General features: G+C 39.3%; 1 protein-coding gene across 1 annotated transcript in view; it reads right to left on the bottom strand.

The window, feature by feature from the left end:
* Positions 1–807: 807 nt before the first annotated feature.
* LOC121508668 (sphingosine kinase 1-like) overlaps positions 808–19,243 on the bottom strand; it is a 54,242-nt gene continuing 35,806 nt past the window's right edge. Inside the window, exons 3-5 of the mRNA XM_041785661.1 lie at positions 12,949–13,043; positions 11,855–11,970; positions 808–4,257 (exon numbers count right to left, since the gene is read on the bottom strand). Of these exons, the coding sequence (XP_041641595.1) occupies positions 3,381–4,257; positions 11,855–11,970; positions 12,949–13,043 (1,088 nt within the window). The 3' untranslated portion in view covers positions 808–3,380. The remainder of the gene's footprint in view (positions 4,258–11,854; positions 11,971–12,948; positions 13,044–19,243) is intronic.

Below are 19,243 nucleotides of genomic sequence, written 5' to 3' on the forward strand. Positions count from 1 at the left end.
CTTTTTCTGTTTCGTATTAATAACTTAACAGTGTAAGGCCCTGAAATGTTTTTAATTTAAAAAATAGAAAATAAAAAAAAAAAACAATGAAGGAAAAACCCTCTTTGGTTGACCCAAAAATAAGACATACTGTTTTTTTTTCTCCAGAATGATTTGAAACACAAGCTCTGCAGTGACAGGTCTTGTATTTTAAGTGCTAGTGAACACATCACCCTTTAAAAAAATATATGCAAAAGCAATGAGGAAAAAGCTTGTCTTCAAGTACCGTTCTCATCTGTGCTTGTCACTCAGAGTCCTTCATGAGGAAAGACAAACAAAATGAGAAAAAAAAAGACAGAGTAAACATCAATGTTCCATGAAGGCTTCACAATGCTTGGCATCAAAAATAGATTGTGCAAAAACATGTACAACATTTCTGTAAAAGAATTAAATTTGGTCAGTTTTTCCACACAATCAAGGTACCAGTTCTCCAGACATAAAACGGTTAAGTGTTGAAGCTGTGGAGGTAAAATACAACCTTCTTATTGGGTCAGAGGTTCTTATTCTACGCTCTGTGTGTTTTCATGAGGAGGAATTCAAATAAAACATCCATCTCTCTCTGTCAGCTGCAGGACAGTTTGCTAATGTTCCCAAATGATTTGTTGTGGTGAGGAGGAAGAATGAGGGCGCCCTGTCAGGAACACAACGCCGCCTCCCTCATGCAGCATTTAACACGTCGATATCTCTCCTCCTCCACATCCCCCACCCCCCCTCTGTGGACTCAATAATAGGCTGTGTTAACCCGCTTCAACCCCCCATAACGCCTCATTTAAGGCATGACTTCTCAGGAGTTCATTTTACTTTGACTCAGAAGTCTGATTTTGTTTTAACCTTTCTGTGCCAGATGTCTGAAATGATTTAAATCACAATTACAAACATCTTAAAAGAAATCAGACTTTACTGTTAAAGCAGGCCTGAATCCTCCATCATCATTTCCTCTCTATGACTTAAAACGGGATGTTAAGGACATTTCGGTGATGATCAGTAATAAGTCTTCCACAGGGACAGCCTGCATGTGTTTGTGCATCTGAAAAGCAGCTGGAGCCAGAGACACAGCCCGAGACCACTCTGCAGAGCACCGCAGTGCTCAAAGCAGCGGATGGATGGATGAAAGAAGAGGAGGAAGATGAAGAAGATGGAGGATGCAGGACTCACTGAACAGGATCACAGGGTTTATCAGTGTGAGTTTAGTGTTTATTTCTATGAAGGATCACGTCTTACCTGGTCTGCATCAACCTTTGTGAGTGATTTATTATCTCAGCATTGGCTGAGCCACTTAAATGCCACACAGATGCAACAAACCAGTTTAATGGACCTGTAGGTTTATGAAAGAGTGGTTACACAAAAACTCCAGTAATTATTAATCGCTGACCTTTTGTAAGACTTGTGTTTGGAATTGGCATGTCCCTTTGATCAAAGTATAATTTAATTATCAATTAAGATTTATAACTAACTTGTTCTTTGGTAAAATTAAGGTAACATGGTTTGTTCGGAAGGCTAGAAAGGAGTGGCTCTTCAAGGCAACCAATTAAACCCTCTCTATACTCTTTAACCACTGATCAGACACTTTAGAAAGTTTCGTGTCCATTAGAATGAGCTTTGATATGAGAAAACACTATAAATATAAGCAGTCATATCTAAAGATGGTCCAGCTGATGCTCTCTCTCATCTCTGAGCAGTGATTAATATTAGATCTGATAAGCACCGTCGCACCTCTACTTGCTTCTGCACTTGTCAAAGCACTTTGTAAACCCATGCTTTTAAAAGTGCTATACAAATAAAGTTATTATTATTATTATTATTACCAGAATACCAGAATTCAGAAGTTTCAGACTTTCATTTATATTGAGAATATGAGGATTTCTCTGATTAATGAACCCATGCACAGCTTGATGACTAAATGTGCAAAATATGGATGGCACTGACAGCACTGCTCCTGATTGTTTACTGCATCACACTCACATGTGCACTGAAAGTTGCAGAAAAGCTATGCAGACAAATTCACCCTCTGCTGTTGCATAAGAAGCTGCAACTCAAAGCAATGTGTCAGAAACTGTCCTCATGCAGCAACAAACACGCTCAGAGGATGCAGGCTACGGATGCTGATGGATTTGTTTGTTATTTTATTTTTTGCTATGAAGACCCAAACTGTTAATACTCAATTAATTCATACATAACTTTAATAATTATTTTGTAAATATCTTAACACTTAATAAACCTGAAATATGATACCTTTTATTGTAGGTGTCAGTTTTAGGCTCAAAATATCCTTTTAGTACACTGATTTTATGTCACAATATTTCCACTGTTAATTTTATTTTATTTTTTTTAGAGTGAATGAGATGATCAGAACAACCAGGCATATTCAATTTTATGATTAGATATCTGCTTAAAGCTTTCATACAGAGCCATTGAGGCTCTATTCCTCTACACCTCTTGCGTTCACCCCTACATTTTACACATTCATGTATTTTCTTGTTGAAATACATGATTTGGAATTTTCCAGAGGCAGACCACAAACAGAGTTTTAAGGTAAATTTCTAACAATGTCTTGCAATTCATCAGCAAGATTTGAAAATAGCAACAACAATCTAATATCACAATTTAATGTTATTTCAATGCATTATGGTTCTTTTGATTTTGAAGCTAGAAATGTCCGGTTTTATTGACATTTACACTAATGCTGTTGATGACCACTGAGGATGTTTCAGGAGTTTGAAGGGGGAGGATTTTACCACTAACCCTTGTGTCTGTTTTAAGGGACATTTTAAACTGATTTCAAGAATTAAAAGTTAGAAATGGGACTGAGCCTTAATTTGAGGTTATTTTCACAAAAGACATCCAGTCACAGAGCTGTCTCTGCTGTTTGTCTTGAGACCGATCAAGGCTATGAGAGATACAAGCTGGTGAAGAAAGGAAACTTTGATATGAGAGATTTCTGCCATAAGTGCTCCATTGTGGGGAAAAACAGTGATACTGCATTTCATAAATATAATAACAACACACTAAAAATGTCTTTTTCCCTTTTTTGATTATTTTATAATTTACTATATCTATATTAAGAATTTTCTTTTCATTTATTAATTCGTCTGTTTTGTGGATGCATATTAAACACTTTGGGTCTCCATAAATGGCCCTTTTTTTTGTTATAATCACAGCTGTCATCCCATATGTTTCCACACAACACAGTTTTCTATTTACCTCTGAGAGGCTGTCGTTACCTTAACAGTGATTGAGTCTAACATCCATTCCTTTCATCTGTACCTGCATTTTCTAATTTTAAAGGCTTAAGTGTGTTTATTGGGCATTAAAGAGTGAAAATGAAAAAATGTTGGTTCAGTTCATCCACTGATTAATCTGGCCAGTCCTCTGTGCACCTCCGCCTGCACCGGCCCATACTCCACCACTTCTCCATCCACTGTTATGATCCCTTTGGGTGAAAACGGCTCCAGCCTGAGTGCCCGCACCTTCACATACACCAGATGTTGGCAGTTTGTCGCCAGATGTGCGCCCTTCTCCATCGCCAAGAACAGCTTCAGCAGCGCAGCGCGGGATATTCCTGCTCGAACATAGAAGAGATGGATTACACCGTCATCCGGGGCAGCATCTGGTGCTGCCAGAAGATCCTCGGCCAAGTGGGACTGGTACATGGCCAGGACAAGGACGAAGTCCTCCTCCTGCACCACCACCCAGTCTCTGGGTAGCTGCTGGTCCAGGGGCAGCATGAGAGAGTCCGGTGGTCCATTTAGAGTTTTAGTGGGACTTCTAGACGGAGTGTTTTCTGTTCGCCGCACCTTTAGGGAGTTGTTGGAGTGGCAGGAGTTGTGGAAGGTGTTGTGGCATAAAGAGTCTCTTGACCGGTTACACAGATCCAGAGTTAACGTCTGATTGTTGCAGTGCAGAGTCAAGTTATTCCTAAAACATGCCTGGTTGTTACAGTCCTCAGGGGAGGGCAAGTAAGCCAGCCGGCCTTTGTAAACGCGGAGGGAGGCCAGCCTCACCAGTGTGCCCACGGTGAATCTGGCTGCTCCTACATGACGGTACTTCTCGCTCTCTATGTCCACATCTGCTACAAAGCCCCAAGCAAGGGAGAGGAAGGAGAAGAGACGAGGGCAGGAGGGAAGGTGGATGGAGACTAGGTCCATACGTGACACAAGGCCTTTACAGAGAAGGAAACCACAGCTGAGCAGGAGCTCCTCACTCGACACCGGAGAGGATCTACAGGAGAGGGACCAAAGAGGAGATATTAGTTACAACTGATAAACCCTACTGTTATGATAGAAAAACAATAACAGCTGCCTTCTAGTGACATCTGAGCCACACATGTTTGAGCTCTTTCACAATAAAAGTGTTAAAAAAATGCAAGTATGTGCTTCTAAACTTTATGTTTTTCAAGTTGTAATCTCTAACAACATGAGAGGCAGCACGTGTTCTCCTTTTTTATGACTAAGCTTCTTTAAAGATCTGGCTGTTAGGCCATCAGCAGTTGGAGAACTGAGCACTATGCAACAGTGAGCTCCTGTTTAATCATGAGTTACACTCATGGAGCTGATGATTTAGATCAAACGTAACTTTGAGGGTCATCTGAAATGGTTGATAATATTTACGCAACACAGTGACAAGCAACATATTTGTGTGTGTCAGATACCCGAAATCAGAACATGGTTTTAAGACCTAAATAAGGAAAATAAGAAACACATAAAAAACAAAAATAAATGAACATGCAGGTACATCTTAAAATAAAAATAGAATATCATGCAAAAGATTATTTTTCCCCATGATTTACTTCAAAAAGTTAAACTTCCATTAATTCTAGATTAATCTCATACAAAGTAAAATATTTCAAGACTATTTTTTAACATTTCAATCTTGACGATTACAGCTCACAAAATCTAAAATTGACAATCTCAAAATAACAGAATATTCAAGTACAATTTGCAAAGGTTTCCTGAGTTTTCATGCTCTCATTATGGTTTGATACACACCACTTAAATCAAGAGGAAGACTGCTGACTTTACTATTGTGAAGAAGACAATCATTTACACCCTTCACAGAGAGGGTAAGCCACAGAACATCATTGTTGAAAGGGCAGGTTGTTTTCAGATGCTGTTTCAAAGCATATTCATAGAAAGTTGACTGGAAGGGAAAAGGTGCACAAACAACAAGGATGAGCTCTGAAAGCACTAAATATAACTTAGTATTAAGAAAAAACAGCTCTATAATGAGTAAATTAAGATCTGCAGTACAGTTGCTGTAGAGTTGTTTTTATTTTGTTCATTATGGAGTACATAATCATCATTTAGAGTAAATTAAAAACACTTTTTAGACTAAAAACAACTCTAAAAACATTACTCGGCAAGCAGATTAAATTTTACTCCAAATAGACTGGGATCACGTTATATTTTTCAGAGTAAAATTTTATTCAATTTGAGTAAAATTTACTCAGGTAAATTTACTGTGTGGATAACAAATTAACATATGTATGATTTCATCTCCTACACCAGAACTCCAGAGGAGGAGACGTAGAGTCTAGCTTACAAATTAAGATGCAGACACCGAAACATAAACAGAGAGTAAACTTCTGGGGTGAGGAAGTGGGTCGGGGCATGTGCTTGTTTTTTGGGAGTGAGCTATAAGAGGAGTGTTATACAATACTGGAGTAACTGTGACCTTATTGTGTAATCATAAAAAAACAGAGGAGAGAGGGTGGGAGGAAGGGGAGGGGGCCCACAAAGCCATGAAGGCAGTGGGTTGAAGGTGAGGGAGTAAAGGGGGGGGCTCAGGGGAACAAATGACGGAGGTGGGACAGAATCAGCTCAGGGACCTTCAGGCACGATGGAGCGCTTAGACGACAAAGACAACCCCATCTGTGAGGATGGAGAGAAGGTTGGAGGTCACACACAGACACACACAGTAACAGATTTGTCAGCTGTTTCTCCCACAGCCAATCAGAGTGAGGACCGAGTGTCTCAGCGAGGCCTGCAGATATTTCCATATTCATCACTCTGAATGTATTCATCAGTCTGACTTCACAAACAGACTCGTCTACATTTCCTGCTCTGTCTCTTTCAGATCAATGTTTGGGAACAAGGAAAAAAATATATTTCTGTTTGTTTTTGGAAGATGTTTAAAATATTAACAATTCAGCTGATAGCAGTGTTTTCTTCATTACTTTTTTCCTTTGACACAACACCACAAAAAATAGATCCGAGTTTGTCAAACAGGCCATATCTTCAGCCCAATACTAAATCTCTCCTCTGAATCAGCTGTCAAATGAGCTAATGCCAGCATTATTTTGATACAACTCCACAGATAAACATCAGCCACTGACATCTGTTCATGCCCACATTATTTGTCGCTGATGGCAAATGTCAAAAGGGCTGATACCAGCTAAAACCGATGCATCTGCGCATCCCTACATACTTTAAACAAAACTTTTTAGTAAAACCTTCATGAAGGGACTTGCTGTGTCAGCAACATTGTTTAGCTAGTCGAGGCTAATAAACTGATTTAAAAATCTCATTTTACATCCTACCTATGTATCTACACACTTCGTGTTTTATCTTTAAACAACTGGGGGAGGAAAGTCTCCATCACGTCAAAGTGTCACATCAGCCACTCCTAAAAGTGAAGTTCCAGTTTGTGCCCAGTATGATGTTTGTGTACAAAAACACATTAAAGCCTCACTCAGCGAACCTGTTCACTGCATCACATAATACCAGATTCATTCTAGCTCGTTTGATCCGCGCAGCCTCAGTGAACCCAACATTCAGCTGGGAATAATACCAGATGCACACCGCAGCCAGAGAGAGGGAGAGCGAGAGAGAGAGGGAGAGAGGGGGAGAGATTTTCTGGACGCCCCGGGAGTATGAGAGGAGAGTAAACAATACACAGTCTGGTCCCTTCCTCTCATTGTGTCTGCTGTTCTGGCTGGAAGTCCATTGTTTGAAGAGAAGCTGATTGGCAGCTGCAGCCAAAATGATGAATGAATGAAGCTGTTAGATGATGGTGTGAGGTATTTCATTTCATTGTGACCATTTATCTCCTAATTTAATCAATCACTAAGGGTTAAATAAAGGTTGCTGGAGGATTAGAAAGAAAATACAAGCACACTGACATTTAAAGATAAAAAAAGTTGTGAAAGGGCGAGAGGAAGCTTATGGTGACCTACAAACAATAAGAGCAGCTAAAAAAGGAAGAGCCTCAAAGCATTGGTGGAGTTATTCTTGAATTTCCCACATGACTCTAGGTGACTTCAGAGAAGAAGAGTAAAGCATTTAAAACATAAAAAACAGAAACAACCCCATTTTTACCCTTTTTTCTTTTGCTATTGTTTTAAGAAACAAAGACAACTGAATAAAAAAGGGCTGACTGGAAGAAGACATTGCACATTTGCTGCTTTGTAAACAGTGCCAAACAGAGGTTTTCTGGAAGAAAAATAAATTGAAAAAAAAAAATCTATACAGTGTACATTAAAGCCAACTTTAATATTTGGCACATTTTTTAATGTTAAATTTGCTCAAATCCATGGAGAATCTTAACCAGTGCATAACACTGTATAGTCTAGTTTTACTCCAAGTGCTCTCTCCTTAAAGGGGATGCAGACTAAAATCTGTTGTGGCTACTTCCAAAATACAGAAATATTCTTAAATAAAAATGCCTGTGTGACACTGAGCATTTGTTCCATGAGGATTTGACTTTAAATACACTTTTTTTTTCTTAAACGAAGAAAATGTGAAGGCAATCAGGCATTCAGCAGTAAAAGGCAAGATCTTTGGTCCTTATCATTAAGCCTGTGATTTTAATATTGATAAATATAACTTTTAAAGACACAAATGTGTCCCAGAAAAGTTAACACTGCTTGAAACTTTCTCCTCTTCATGGTATATATGATATTCATATCTAAATAAATGACTCTGTTGCTCTCAGTGATAGTAATATAATCATACCAGTGATGAACCAATTGTGAAAATCAGGGCTGACGCTGATAACGATGTTTAAAATAAAGTTTTGGCCAATGCTGCTGTTTTATCAATAACTGTTATTAGTTGTTTTGGTTTTTATGATTGTTAACTTCCTCATAACCACTATTTATAGACTTATATTGTTTTTATTAGAGCCCGACCAATTTATTGGAGGGCCGATTAATCAAGCCGATTATAGCGTTTCACAGATTAATCAATATGTGGCCGATATATTAACTTTTTTGCTGCAAGGGGAATGTCTCTGCTCCTGTTGCTCTGTGTGTCTCCATGCTGGACTCAGCCTGAGTGCCTCGTCCCTCCCCCTCAGACGCAGAGTGCAGCAGCAGCTCTCCCTCACTCAGTGTTACCAGCTTAGTGACTTTGTCGCTATATTTAGTGAGTTTTCAGACCCCTCTAATGACTCTTTTCAAAAAGGCAACTAGCGACAAATCTAGTGACTTTTTCTGGTGTTACTGGAGAGTTTTGGAGACTCTGACATTAAAGCACATATCGTTGTTGCTCTTCTCACTGAGCAGCGGGTGCAGCCATGGGCCCCTCCCCGTCCCTAAGCACTCACAGGCAGCTCCATTCTCACGCAGGTCGACTGCAGCAGAATAGAGGATGAACGCTCGTTTCAGACTAGGATTATGTTTTGCTGCTTGCGTGTGCTGCATATGTCAGCTCCGGTTCCTGTCGGTGCGGCTTTTACACAGGGCGCAAGTTTTCTGCGTGTCAGCCGCATCTCCCTGCTCTCAAAGCCGTGTGCTCAAAGCAACTTGATTCAATGTACAGAGGAAGTGTGTCGGGAACTATTCAAAATTAAAAGCATTCTGTACAAGTAAATGGAGTTTCTCTACAGAAAAGCTAAACCAGGCTTTTACTTTGAAAAGCACAAACCAGAAAAGCATTTATACAGTGTTTATTTTTCCTGTGACATATTCTACCAGCGTGGAGACAGAAAGTTTCACTAATTGTAGATCTTTAGAGAACAACATTATAAAACAGACACCTTTAAGCTTGTGGCCTTCCTCAGAGTTATCAAGAAACACATTGTAAACATATTCTTTGTGCATATTTGCCACAGCGATGTAAATATGGCTCTCCATTTATCATTTTCCTGTCTAATATGGTCCACAGCCACAGCATAACACTATTATACAACGTGTTCACTTCGTCTGAGTTGCATCTTTGTGAAATAAACAAAGATAAATGGAACTGGTTATTCACATGTCCACATGTGTGCATGTACAGTATATATCCTGTGTATATCAATGTTCTTATTTCATATATCGGCCAAAATATCGGTTGTCAGCCAATATATTCGATATCGGCCAATATATCAGATATCGGCTTTTTTTAGCCCCCAATATCGGCCTCGGCATCAGCCCCAAAAATCCCATATCGGTCGGGTTCTAGTTTTTATGGTTGAAAAACAGTATAATTATATTCTTCATTTCTTTAGATGGGACAAATTCATCCACAGAAATTCACAATGCAACTTTATGTTTAAACTAATCTCCCACAGAAAGATAATTTTTTTTTGGAAGTAACTGCAGCAGAGCCTCTTGTAAGATGCTGATATACAGTAACACTCAGCCCTACCTTAGAATCTACTTCTTAGTTAGATGAAGCTATATTGCCCAGCCCTACACCAAAGGCTATGCCTTTGGTAGACACATGTTTTTCTCTACAAAGATTAGTATCTCTGCCTTGTTGCGATTCAGTCTGTTTCTTCTCTTCTCCAGGCTGGGAAGCAGCCCGGATAGCTGAACCAGCCTCCGGTGGCGTGCATACCAAACAGTTGTGCATCAAGCTATGCTCACACCCATAAAAATAGCAGCCCTTGTACCAGGATCTAATAAAGTAGTGATGCAGGAATGTGAATCAGTCTCTGTTTGTTTGAGTCTTTAGCTAACAGCCTCTAACAAAATAGTCTTGTTGTTTTTTTAAACACCACGATCAGCGGCTGTCTTCTTGCATATAAAATCTTTTCGGGGCTCTTAACGAGAGGATCATGTCAGCAGCTGATGAATCCAATGCATTGACTTCTTTTGTCAGCTGTTCAAATTGAGATAGAAGTTTGATAGTTTTCAACCTATGTGCTGCACAGCTACAGTTGCGAGGAGACTGTAGTCTGTGGCATATCTTTGACCGGGGTGTGTTTTTGTTCCAAGAGGCTTTGCGTCATGTAAAACGTAGACTAATGTTGGGCTACTTTTGGGCTTCATTCCTGACTGAACAACCACAACCTGCACATGGGAGCAGACAACGTGAGAATGATGAAAGTGTTCCACTAATTTTTTGGCTTATTTCAACCTCATTCAAGAATGTTACATGCTTCAAACTCAGCTGGTCTGGACAGCCAGCTGAAAGCTGTGCACGCCAATCAAGCTAAAAGTTGTCATACAGTGGTCTATCATTGCTTTTGTTATATTTTAGCTTTGACCCTTACAACAGCCTGCACTTCAGATTTGTCTGTTTTCCACATTTGACATACATCGACAGCTGTCATTGGTACTTGACACATTATTTGTCGATGGGTCGATTGGGCTTCAAAAGGCCACCATTGGCTGATGTTGATGTTCCACCGATGCATTGGTGCATCACTAAAATATAACTCAAAATTTGATTAAAAATTTCAATAAATATGGAAAATTTGACTTGACTTCACAAAAACGTTTGTCACCAACTTAAAAATTAAACCTCATAATTAACATGCTACTTTTAAAAATTATAAGGAAAAAGGGCACTTTTTGCATTTATTTTAGAGAATAGAAATAAAAAAAATCATATTTATTTATATTTTGAGTTTAGTGTCATTTCTGTTGTAAAAATTTGAAACTCTTTTTCAAAATGTGATAAAAAATTATACGGTGAAACCAGTATCACATCAGGTACTGGTTCATGAGTTGATGATATCATTACAGTTCTAGTCAGCAATGACTCAGAGTAATGACTCATGAGTTTGTGATCTTTGTGTAGTCCTTCATCGAGTTATCGATAAAGTATCTAGAGTTTATGTACAATTAAATAACTAAAAAACTGTAACATTTTTACACGTCCGCATTTGTGAAGTTGTTGATTGCTGTGGGTTTTTTGTGTTTATTCAAAGGATGTTATTATGACCTCCTCTCCTTCATCCTCTCCTCTTTGTTCCAGTTGAATAAACTCCAAACAATCACTTATTGAGCTCATCCTTAATGATTTATAGATGAGGTCAGTGCGTTTTGTTCTGAAACACACCAGAGGGCAGGCCAATGTGTTTGTGATGTTCAGTTTTATATAAAGGATAATAATGTATATTTAGATTTAGAGAAGCTGTGTATAAAGTGTAATGACAGCACTATTTCTGGAGTTTAAAACTGTTCTTAATCTTACTGGTTGGACTGGTTTCTGTTGAGCTTTAAGTGGTAGGTGCATAATCAAAGCCAAATATATATTTAGATGGACTTTATAACAGTAAGAACTCACACCAGTTGTTTGCATTTTTGCATTGAAACTGTAAACAATTGTTTGATTTTTAGAACAGAAGCTGTTTCACTGAAGTTTATAAGTTTAACCAGCCTGAGAAATGACACCTGCCTGGAGCCATGAGAAACAAATTATCACCACACAAACATATTTATACATTTCTCAGCACCATGATAACATAAACAAAACAATTTGAACAGTTAAAAACAATGACAATGCTCAGTGAGATCAACAAACAGCAGAGAAAGTTCAACAAAGTCAGCACAGTCACTGAAGTCCTCAAACTCCACTGAGCCTACAGTAAAATAACTACAGGAGCAGACTGTTGTACAGATCAACACAGAGCACTGTTTTCATTTAGGATTTAGTGTGTGTCTCACCTGGAGTAGTGATGTATCGATGCTGCCAAAGCATTTCCTGATCCACCAGGAAGGATACCCAGCGGTGTGCGGATGGCCTCCTCCCAGTCTGGTCTCTCCAGTAGACCATTTATCACCTGTCAGACACAGAAAATAAAACTTCAGATGAGTAGGATTACCTCTCTTTTTTTATAAATGATATGCCCAAAATTTTTCCAGACATTGGCATTTAGCTCTATGCCGATGATGCAGTCATCTATACTCCTGCTACGTCCCCTATCAAGGCAGCAGAGATTTTGACTGACCACATGTATGGAGTCCAACAGTGGCTGGAACTCAATCATCTTGTTTTAAATCTAAATAAGACTGTGTCGATGTGCTTCTCCATAAGGAAACAGTGTCCACTTGAAACTTTTTGTGTTAGGATAAAGACTAAAGAAATACAAGAGGTTAATGAATTCAAATTCTTGGGAGTCATATTAGATCCACAGCTCAGGTTTGATAAACATGTGAAGATGTGTTCATTGTCCCTCAGGGAAAATTTGTCCTTGAAATCAGGTGCTCTATGCACTAAGCTGCCTCCACAGTAGCACTAAAAAAGTAAACAACAATCTGCATGTTCACAAACAAGCACATAGCAATGACAAACACAAACAACATACAGCTTTGAGGATTGAGGAGTAACTATTTTTGAAAAAAAACAAAAAAACAAACCAACAACTAAGAGGTTAAATCTCCTTTGAGGAGCATTAAGGTCCACTTTTATGCCCACTGTGGAGAAAGCATTACTCTTATCTCTTTGCTGATCTATTCCTGTCCATGTTGAACTTTTGTCAGCTCAACAAACACTGTTTCCACAGCATATTGTAACTCCAGCTGCAGGCATTAACAGTTACTTAATAGAAATTCTCTAGTAGGTTCTTTAAAGATGTTAGTTTAAACCTCAGTCTGTTTCATACCCAGCTTAAACCAGCTAAATTAATATGGTCTGAAAAACTTCAATCAGGAACCGTACATGTTGTTGATATTGATGCAGTCTAAAGCTATGGTTTATAGGTGTGACAGTGCATCCTTGAATAGTAAGATATAAAGTTGTGCATTTCTTTCTTTTTTACCTCAAACAGAAGTCCATCCCCCGACATGATGACTAAAGCGTCCCACTGCGTTAGGTCAGCCTCCCTCACCAGCTCTCGGGCGTGGTTCTGCCGCTCTGAAAAACACACACACATACGGAGTAAGAGGGTAATCTGAGGAGTGTGTGTTCATGCAGGTTTGTCTGTCCAGTATGAAAAATGTAATGTATAACACTGTGGAGGCAGGAACAAATTTCTCCTGGACAGCAATAATCAGAGGTAAAAGTTCACGGTTAGCTCAAATGAAGTCCTGAGAAACATTTGTTGTCTCATTCATGCTTTTCCAGAGGGTGTTTTTTAGAAGTTCAGGTTACATCAGTGAAATGTATGTCTCCTGTAAAGCATTAAAGAAAAAGGACTTAAGGTATCAGGTTAACAAAAGAGTCCTCTACGTGTATTCTTCTTTCTTTTTTCTCTTCAGTTGGTGAACTAAAGTATCACCGTGGGAGGGAAAGCTGATATATGGTCTTAAATGAAGCGCCCAGCTCACTGCCAATTAGATCAGAACAACTAAATTACCCAGGAGCACTCTGTCAAATTAATCTTAGACTGAATAATCTGATGGAGTGGGTGCTGGTGACAGGGCCTGCTTGTAGAAATAGTGCCTTTTACCATCAGTGTGCTCAAAAACAACGATGGAACGACTGAATATGGAGATTAGAAAATATGTTATAAAAAGATAACTAAACAACCCAACTGGAGGATAAATCTATTCAGTCTTTTAAATTATTTGGATATCCAAGGCACAAAGCACCATAAGACATTTACTCTGAAGCTTGATTGGTCTTTCTTTGTGTATAATGCATGATGCTGACTTCCAGGCTGGCCTTTTAAAAAGCATCATCACTGCAGCTCTCTGTTGTGTTTGAAAACATCTTGCTTTGAACTAGAGGTGGACCAGTTATCAGCCTGGATGATTATTAATGCAGATATATGGCATTAAGGAATGCATTTAACTATAATTCAAAGGTGTGCTATTTTGTCTTCACTGTAAGATGTGTCTATCCCTCTGGTTTTGTTTTCACTCTCTACAGTCTCATTTAATGTCCGGCCCACAACACTATATGACTGGCTTGATGTCACACATCTACCAGCCAATCAAAACCAAGGCCTGAGTGGCACTGACACTGGGAGTGTTTGGCATCACATCCTATCTCTTGCTGCTTCAGTGTTGCTCTGTACTTTTTCTCAAATTGTTTATTTTCCTTAATTATTTAACATTTAGCTTCACTTTCGCCATATTAGGTACATTTTGTCTTAAATATCAGTTACATCCACTACTAGTTATCATTATTGATATCAGCCCTGAAAAACAATAATGGTCAACCCTAACTTTCAATGTATTCCACAGGATTATGTGTAACTCCAACTTCTGTTCTGTAGCTCTGACTAAACTGACTAAAAACACATTTATTAACCCACTGTAACATCTTCTCCATGTTGACCTTTAAACATCAAAAATGTACTTGATTTTATGCTTTTTCTAAGGACACATCTGTATCCCCAGGAATCAGATTTTATGGATATCTTTGTGTTTTCTAAATATTCTCATTTGTGTGTAAAGGATGTATCTCTCTCTCAGTGTTCGTCCTCAGTCTGAAGGTGAGAGGGCAGAAGGAGATCTTTGAAGTGTGAACTAAAGCCAGTCAAGTGCAGTAGATGGTCGCGACCTCTGTCACAACTCACTCCACTCTGCTGAGACGCTGCAACACCACAACCCTTTCTTTCTGCTCTCTTTCTTCACTTTCTTCTCTTTGAAAACGACTATAATTTTTTCCTGACAGAGAAACACAGACCACTTAAATGCCAAACAAAATATATTTCAGACTGATTTTGATTTGTACATGAAAACAATGACTCATCAATAAAAATTATTCACAGAGTTGGAGAAGTTGGGTGCTTCCTTGGATCAATATTATATAGCTTACAGCAGTGGTTCTCAAATGGTGTGGCAAGGCACACTGGTGTGCCCTCATGCAAGTTTAGGTGTGCCGTGGGAATTTGCATGCTATAACTACAACTATATGATAACTAAAGATACTTTAAGATGTTTTTAAGTGGCCATTTTCCATGGATAAGGATATAGTGTGCCTTGAGATTTTGGCTTGATTTTAGGTGTGCCTCGGGCAAATAAAGTGTGAGAACCACGGGCTTACAGTACACGTCTCATTTAAGTGTTGTTATCAAATACTCCAACTTATATGATACCCAATTTTATATCAATGACTCCTGAGCAAGCCTATCAATAAACTGAACTCTTGAAGGAGCAGGGATTCTTAGCTACAAAACTTGGCAAAAGAATTAAAATGTTTCATTATAAAGCTGCCCTGGTTGGAATCATTCTAGCATCCAGAACCAGCACCATGAATCTTTGTGTTATCATGAACAATGCATAGTGTTTAATTCATGCAGGACACGGTAGTCATATGCCCAGCGGTGATCAGCTGACAGCCAGCTGATCCTAATTATTGTCAAATTCATCATTATTACCATACAATCCCACAGCCAATCACAGCTTTCTCTCTCAACACAGCCTTGTATTTTAACATGACGTAATTCTCATTAAGCCCTGCTTGCATTAATGCTGATGCACCACACTTCTGCTGCTGACAAAGCTTAACGTCCTCCACCCCAGCTTCCTCCTTTATAGCATAAAGCTTGTTGCACCCTGGATTAGTTGCATTTGAACTAATTTTATCATATTCAATATGCACTGTCATAAATGTATCCATCCATATGGGGGTTTCTAGTCATGTGCTCCCTGGAGAGTCAAAGCATGCTGCCTGACTGACCCAGGGAGCATTTGAGCAGAGCCTTCTCAGCCAAGTTAAACCATTTTGCAATAAAATGGTAAAGTGTTTGACAAGAATGTTCCTGACTGAAATCTGGATATGAAGCTTTAAGTTAGTTCATAGATAAGGCTGGCCCAGGTTAGCCATAGACAGTCCCTGGCTATGCTGCTATAAGCTTAGAGTGTTGTAGCCGACTGCTTCTGCTTTTTCTATAGTAGAGTGGAATAGTAGAGTCATTATAACAAATGTAGTCAGTATGATATTATGATGGTTCTGTAATCTGTTTAAATTTAAACTGACTGTTAGGGTATGAATTTTATTTTTGCCAAACAGCAAGCTCCAGTCATTATCCATTTGAATCCACAAAGGCTATTTTTTCCAGCTGATATTTTTGACCAGAACCAGAACAAAAGGTTTCTGATGTACCTCAGACTATCCCAACAGTGTGAGATAAAAGAGCTGTCCTGTTGTTTACAGCATGCAGGTGCTCATCCTAATTATTTCTTAACTGCTGTGAAGCTTGACAGAAAAAAGCAAAAGGTTTACCCAAAGGAACCGTGGGTTATTATGCATGCAGGGTATAAAGTCATTCACACGTGCTGAGGCAGATTTTATACAATAACCTTCATTAGCAGCTGATGCACAAAGAGCTCTGTCAAATCAATCCTAAGGAGCTTATACTGATGAAAGCCTATCCATCAACCTGTGTATACATTATAATTTTTTATGTTTCAAGCAGCTATGTTTTTCATACATTACAGCAGAGTATGCCATTATAAGAGGTGCTGGAAAAAATCTATTCACTTCAGAATCACAAACATATATTCTATGATTCTAAATAGATTCACATTGTCTAAATATCACATGTTTAAGCATAAAGAAAGAAGGTTATTATCTCATTTTGATAGTTCATCTAATCCCTTTATCTCCTCGCTCTGACTCAGTGGGAGAGAGAGAGGTGTAAGGACAAAGGAGAGGTACTGCTGTGCTGAGTCTGTGTCATCACATACAGGCGCTGTTTTGATACTTTTGATTTGGTGCATTCATTAATCTTGTGAAGAGACAGTTATAGAAAATAGTCCAGCAAAAATTGCAAACTGCAACAGCCCCTCAAAAAAATGACACAAGGCACGATGTGAGAGTTGTACAGATAAAGAAAACACTGATTTCATTTGGTGGGATGAATTTTTGAGAGAGGGCGGTGTGTTTGAGGTCAAACTGGTCTGCGGCTCCTGAGCTGCTTTACAACTCTGTATCTCTCACAAAAGCTCGTACACCTTCAGTAATCCAATCACAACTGCAGGATTTGGTTCAAATCCCTTGTAATTAGACCCCATCTAGGTCTAAGAAAAAAAACACGACACAGGACTCTTCGCCAACATGGTACCAGTAACTTTCACTAGTGTCTCTTTGTCTTACACATTAAAAGGTAACCCTAATATTCACGTTCTGCATCTTTGTTTACAATGTTTTTTTTCTTTTTTTCTCAGGGATCTGAATTTAATTATTCTGTTTTTGTGTCTTTGTAAATAAATACCATGTTCTTCCTTTAAAGCCTCCATTGTGAAACTTTGTAACAGAAGAGAACAACGTGGTAATCCCATCCAAAAACACACACACGCAGTCCTCTGGAGGGGAATCTGATTTCTCAGCCTCTCTTCCCCAAACACTGCAGGATAAAGGGATCAATTCCTCCTTATCAGTCAAGTCACATCACATTTCCTTATCTATGGAGAGACTCTAAATTAAACAGGATTGAGGATGGCGTTTAGACACAAAGCTTTGGAGCAGGGACTCTGCAGTGTGGAGGGAGAGCAGGGAGCAGTTTTAGTATGCATCTCTGCTCTTCTCCTAAAAAGAAGCAATGAGGGAAAACAAATGTGAGCATCAGTGAGACGGAGACAAGCCAGACAGTCAGACAGTGATTGTTATGATTTTTATGTCTGCTAGAGCAGAGGACAGGAGAATTAAATAGAGAGAAGTGCAGTAGTTGTGTCCAGCTGAGTCTTTCCCTGTGGGGCCGACTCAGCGGATTGTGATGGACTTGTAGTCATGCAGATCTCTGCTTCATTACTGGCCTCTGGTCACAGCCTGTGGAAGGTGCACTCTTTTAAAGATGAGTAGCCCCCAAAGCCTCGGTCCAACTGATAAATTAATGAAGCCCCATGTTAATTTTGCTTTATGTCTACCAACCCCAGGGAAAAATATCTGACCCTAGCATCAAAATGCTCTGGTTTCACCAGCTGATCTGTACCCGAGTCAGTCTGTTGTTAATGCTGAGCAATGCATGTTCTGTGGGTTTATCAGAGCTTCTGAACTTAAATCTGCTGCCTTCTGTGTCAAATAAAACAGCAACTTTGTAAACTGCACAGCAACCAAGAGCTAAATCATTTAAAAAAGCAACACCAAGCTCAGAGAAGAACCAGATAAACATGATCATTTTCACATGCCAAATTTCAAATGCTCCCATCAGGACAGTTTCAGTGCGTGTGAGGTAACAACAGACTGTCCTCATGCTGACCCTGATTGAACCCACTAAAGATGAGTGTACATCCTGCTGTCACACACACCCTGACTGCAGCTCTCACAGCGGTCTGTTAGCCGCAGCACTCCTACACCAAAATGACAGCAGGTGATGACAGCTTACAGTACCGCCTCTAATAGTGTGAGTGTTTGCTGTTAAAACAGGAAGCATTAGAAACACTGTGACAGCTAACTCAGCTGCTTCAGGGCGTCAACACACTAATGAACACACATATTTGACCATGAACACACACACAAGGGAGCGCCTCAGGTGGCAATCCATAAAAGCTTTTTACAGCTCAACCTTCAAGAATGACTCGATAATTATTTTCCATTAAACAGATTTAGACCGGTTGTATCTGCAGTGCTGGTACAGTGGCTTACAGAGGAACAAAGAGTCAGAGTGGATAGGCAGGCTCCTCAAATACACCTACTGTTGCAGTGCCACTCTCTACAGATGTGTAACAGTCAATGTCATCTCATAAAACTCTCAATCCTCTAACTTTGGCATGAAAAAAGTCATACTTGTGTTAGAGTGTGATATTATTATATCATATTACATTTTAACCTCTGCTTTGAGCCTTCCAGGGCCGGCTGCTGAGAAGCCTCCCCACAGCATGATGCTTCCACCACTGTGTTCACAGTAGTTATGGTGTGTCTGTGGTGATATGCATTGTTTGATGTCTGGCAAACATTGCATCTTTTCTCATCTCCAAAAAGCACCATTTTAGTTGCATCAGGTTAAAGAACTTTCTTCCACTTCACCATGGAGTCTCCCACATGCCTTATAGTGAACTCTAGTCGAGATTTATCATGTTTTCTTCAACAGAGGCTTTCTCTTTGCCACTCTATAGTGAAGTTTGTAAAGCTTTGACTGGGTCACTCAGTTTGTGAGGACAGCCTGATCGAGGCAGATTTACACACGTGCCATATTCCCTCCATTTCTTGTTAATGGATTTAAC

The sequence above is a fragment of the Cheilinus undulatus genome, linkage group 4, assembly GCF_018320785.1.
Source record: "Cheilinus undulatus linkage group 4, ASM1832078v1, whole genome shotgun sequence".
Taxonomy (NCBI): domain Eukaryota; kingdom Metazoa; phylum Chordata; class Actinopteri; order Labriformes; family Labridae; genus Cheilinus; species Cheilinus undulatus.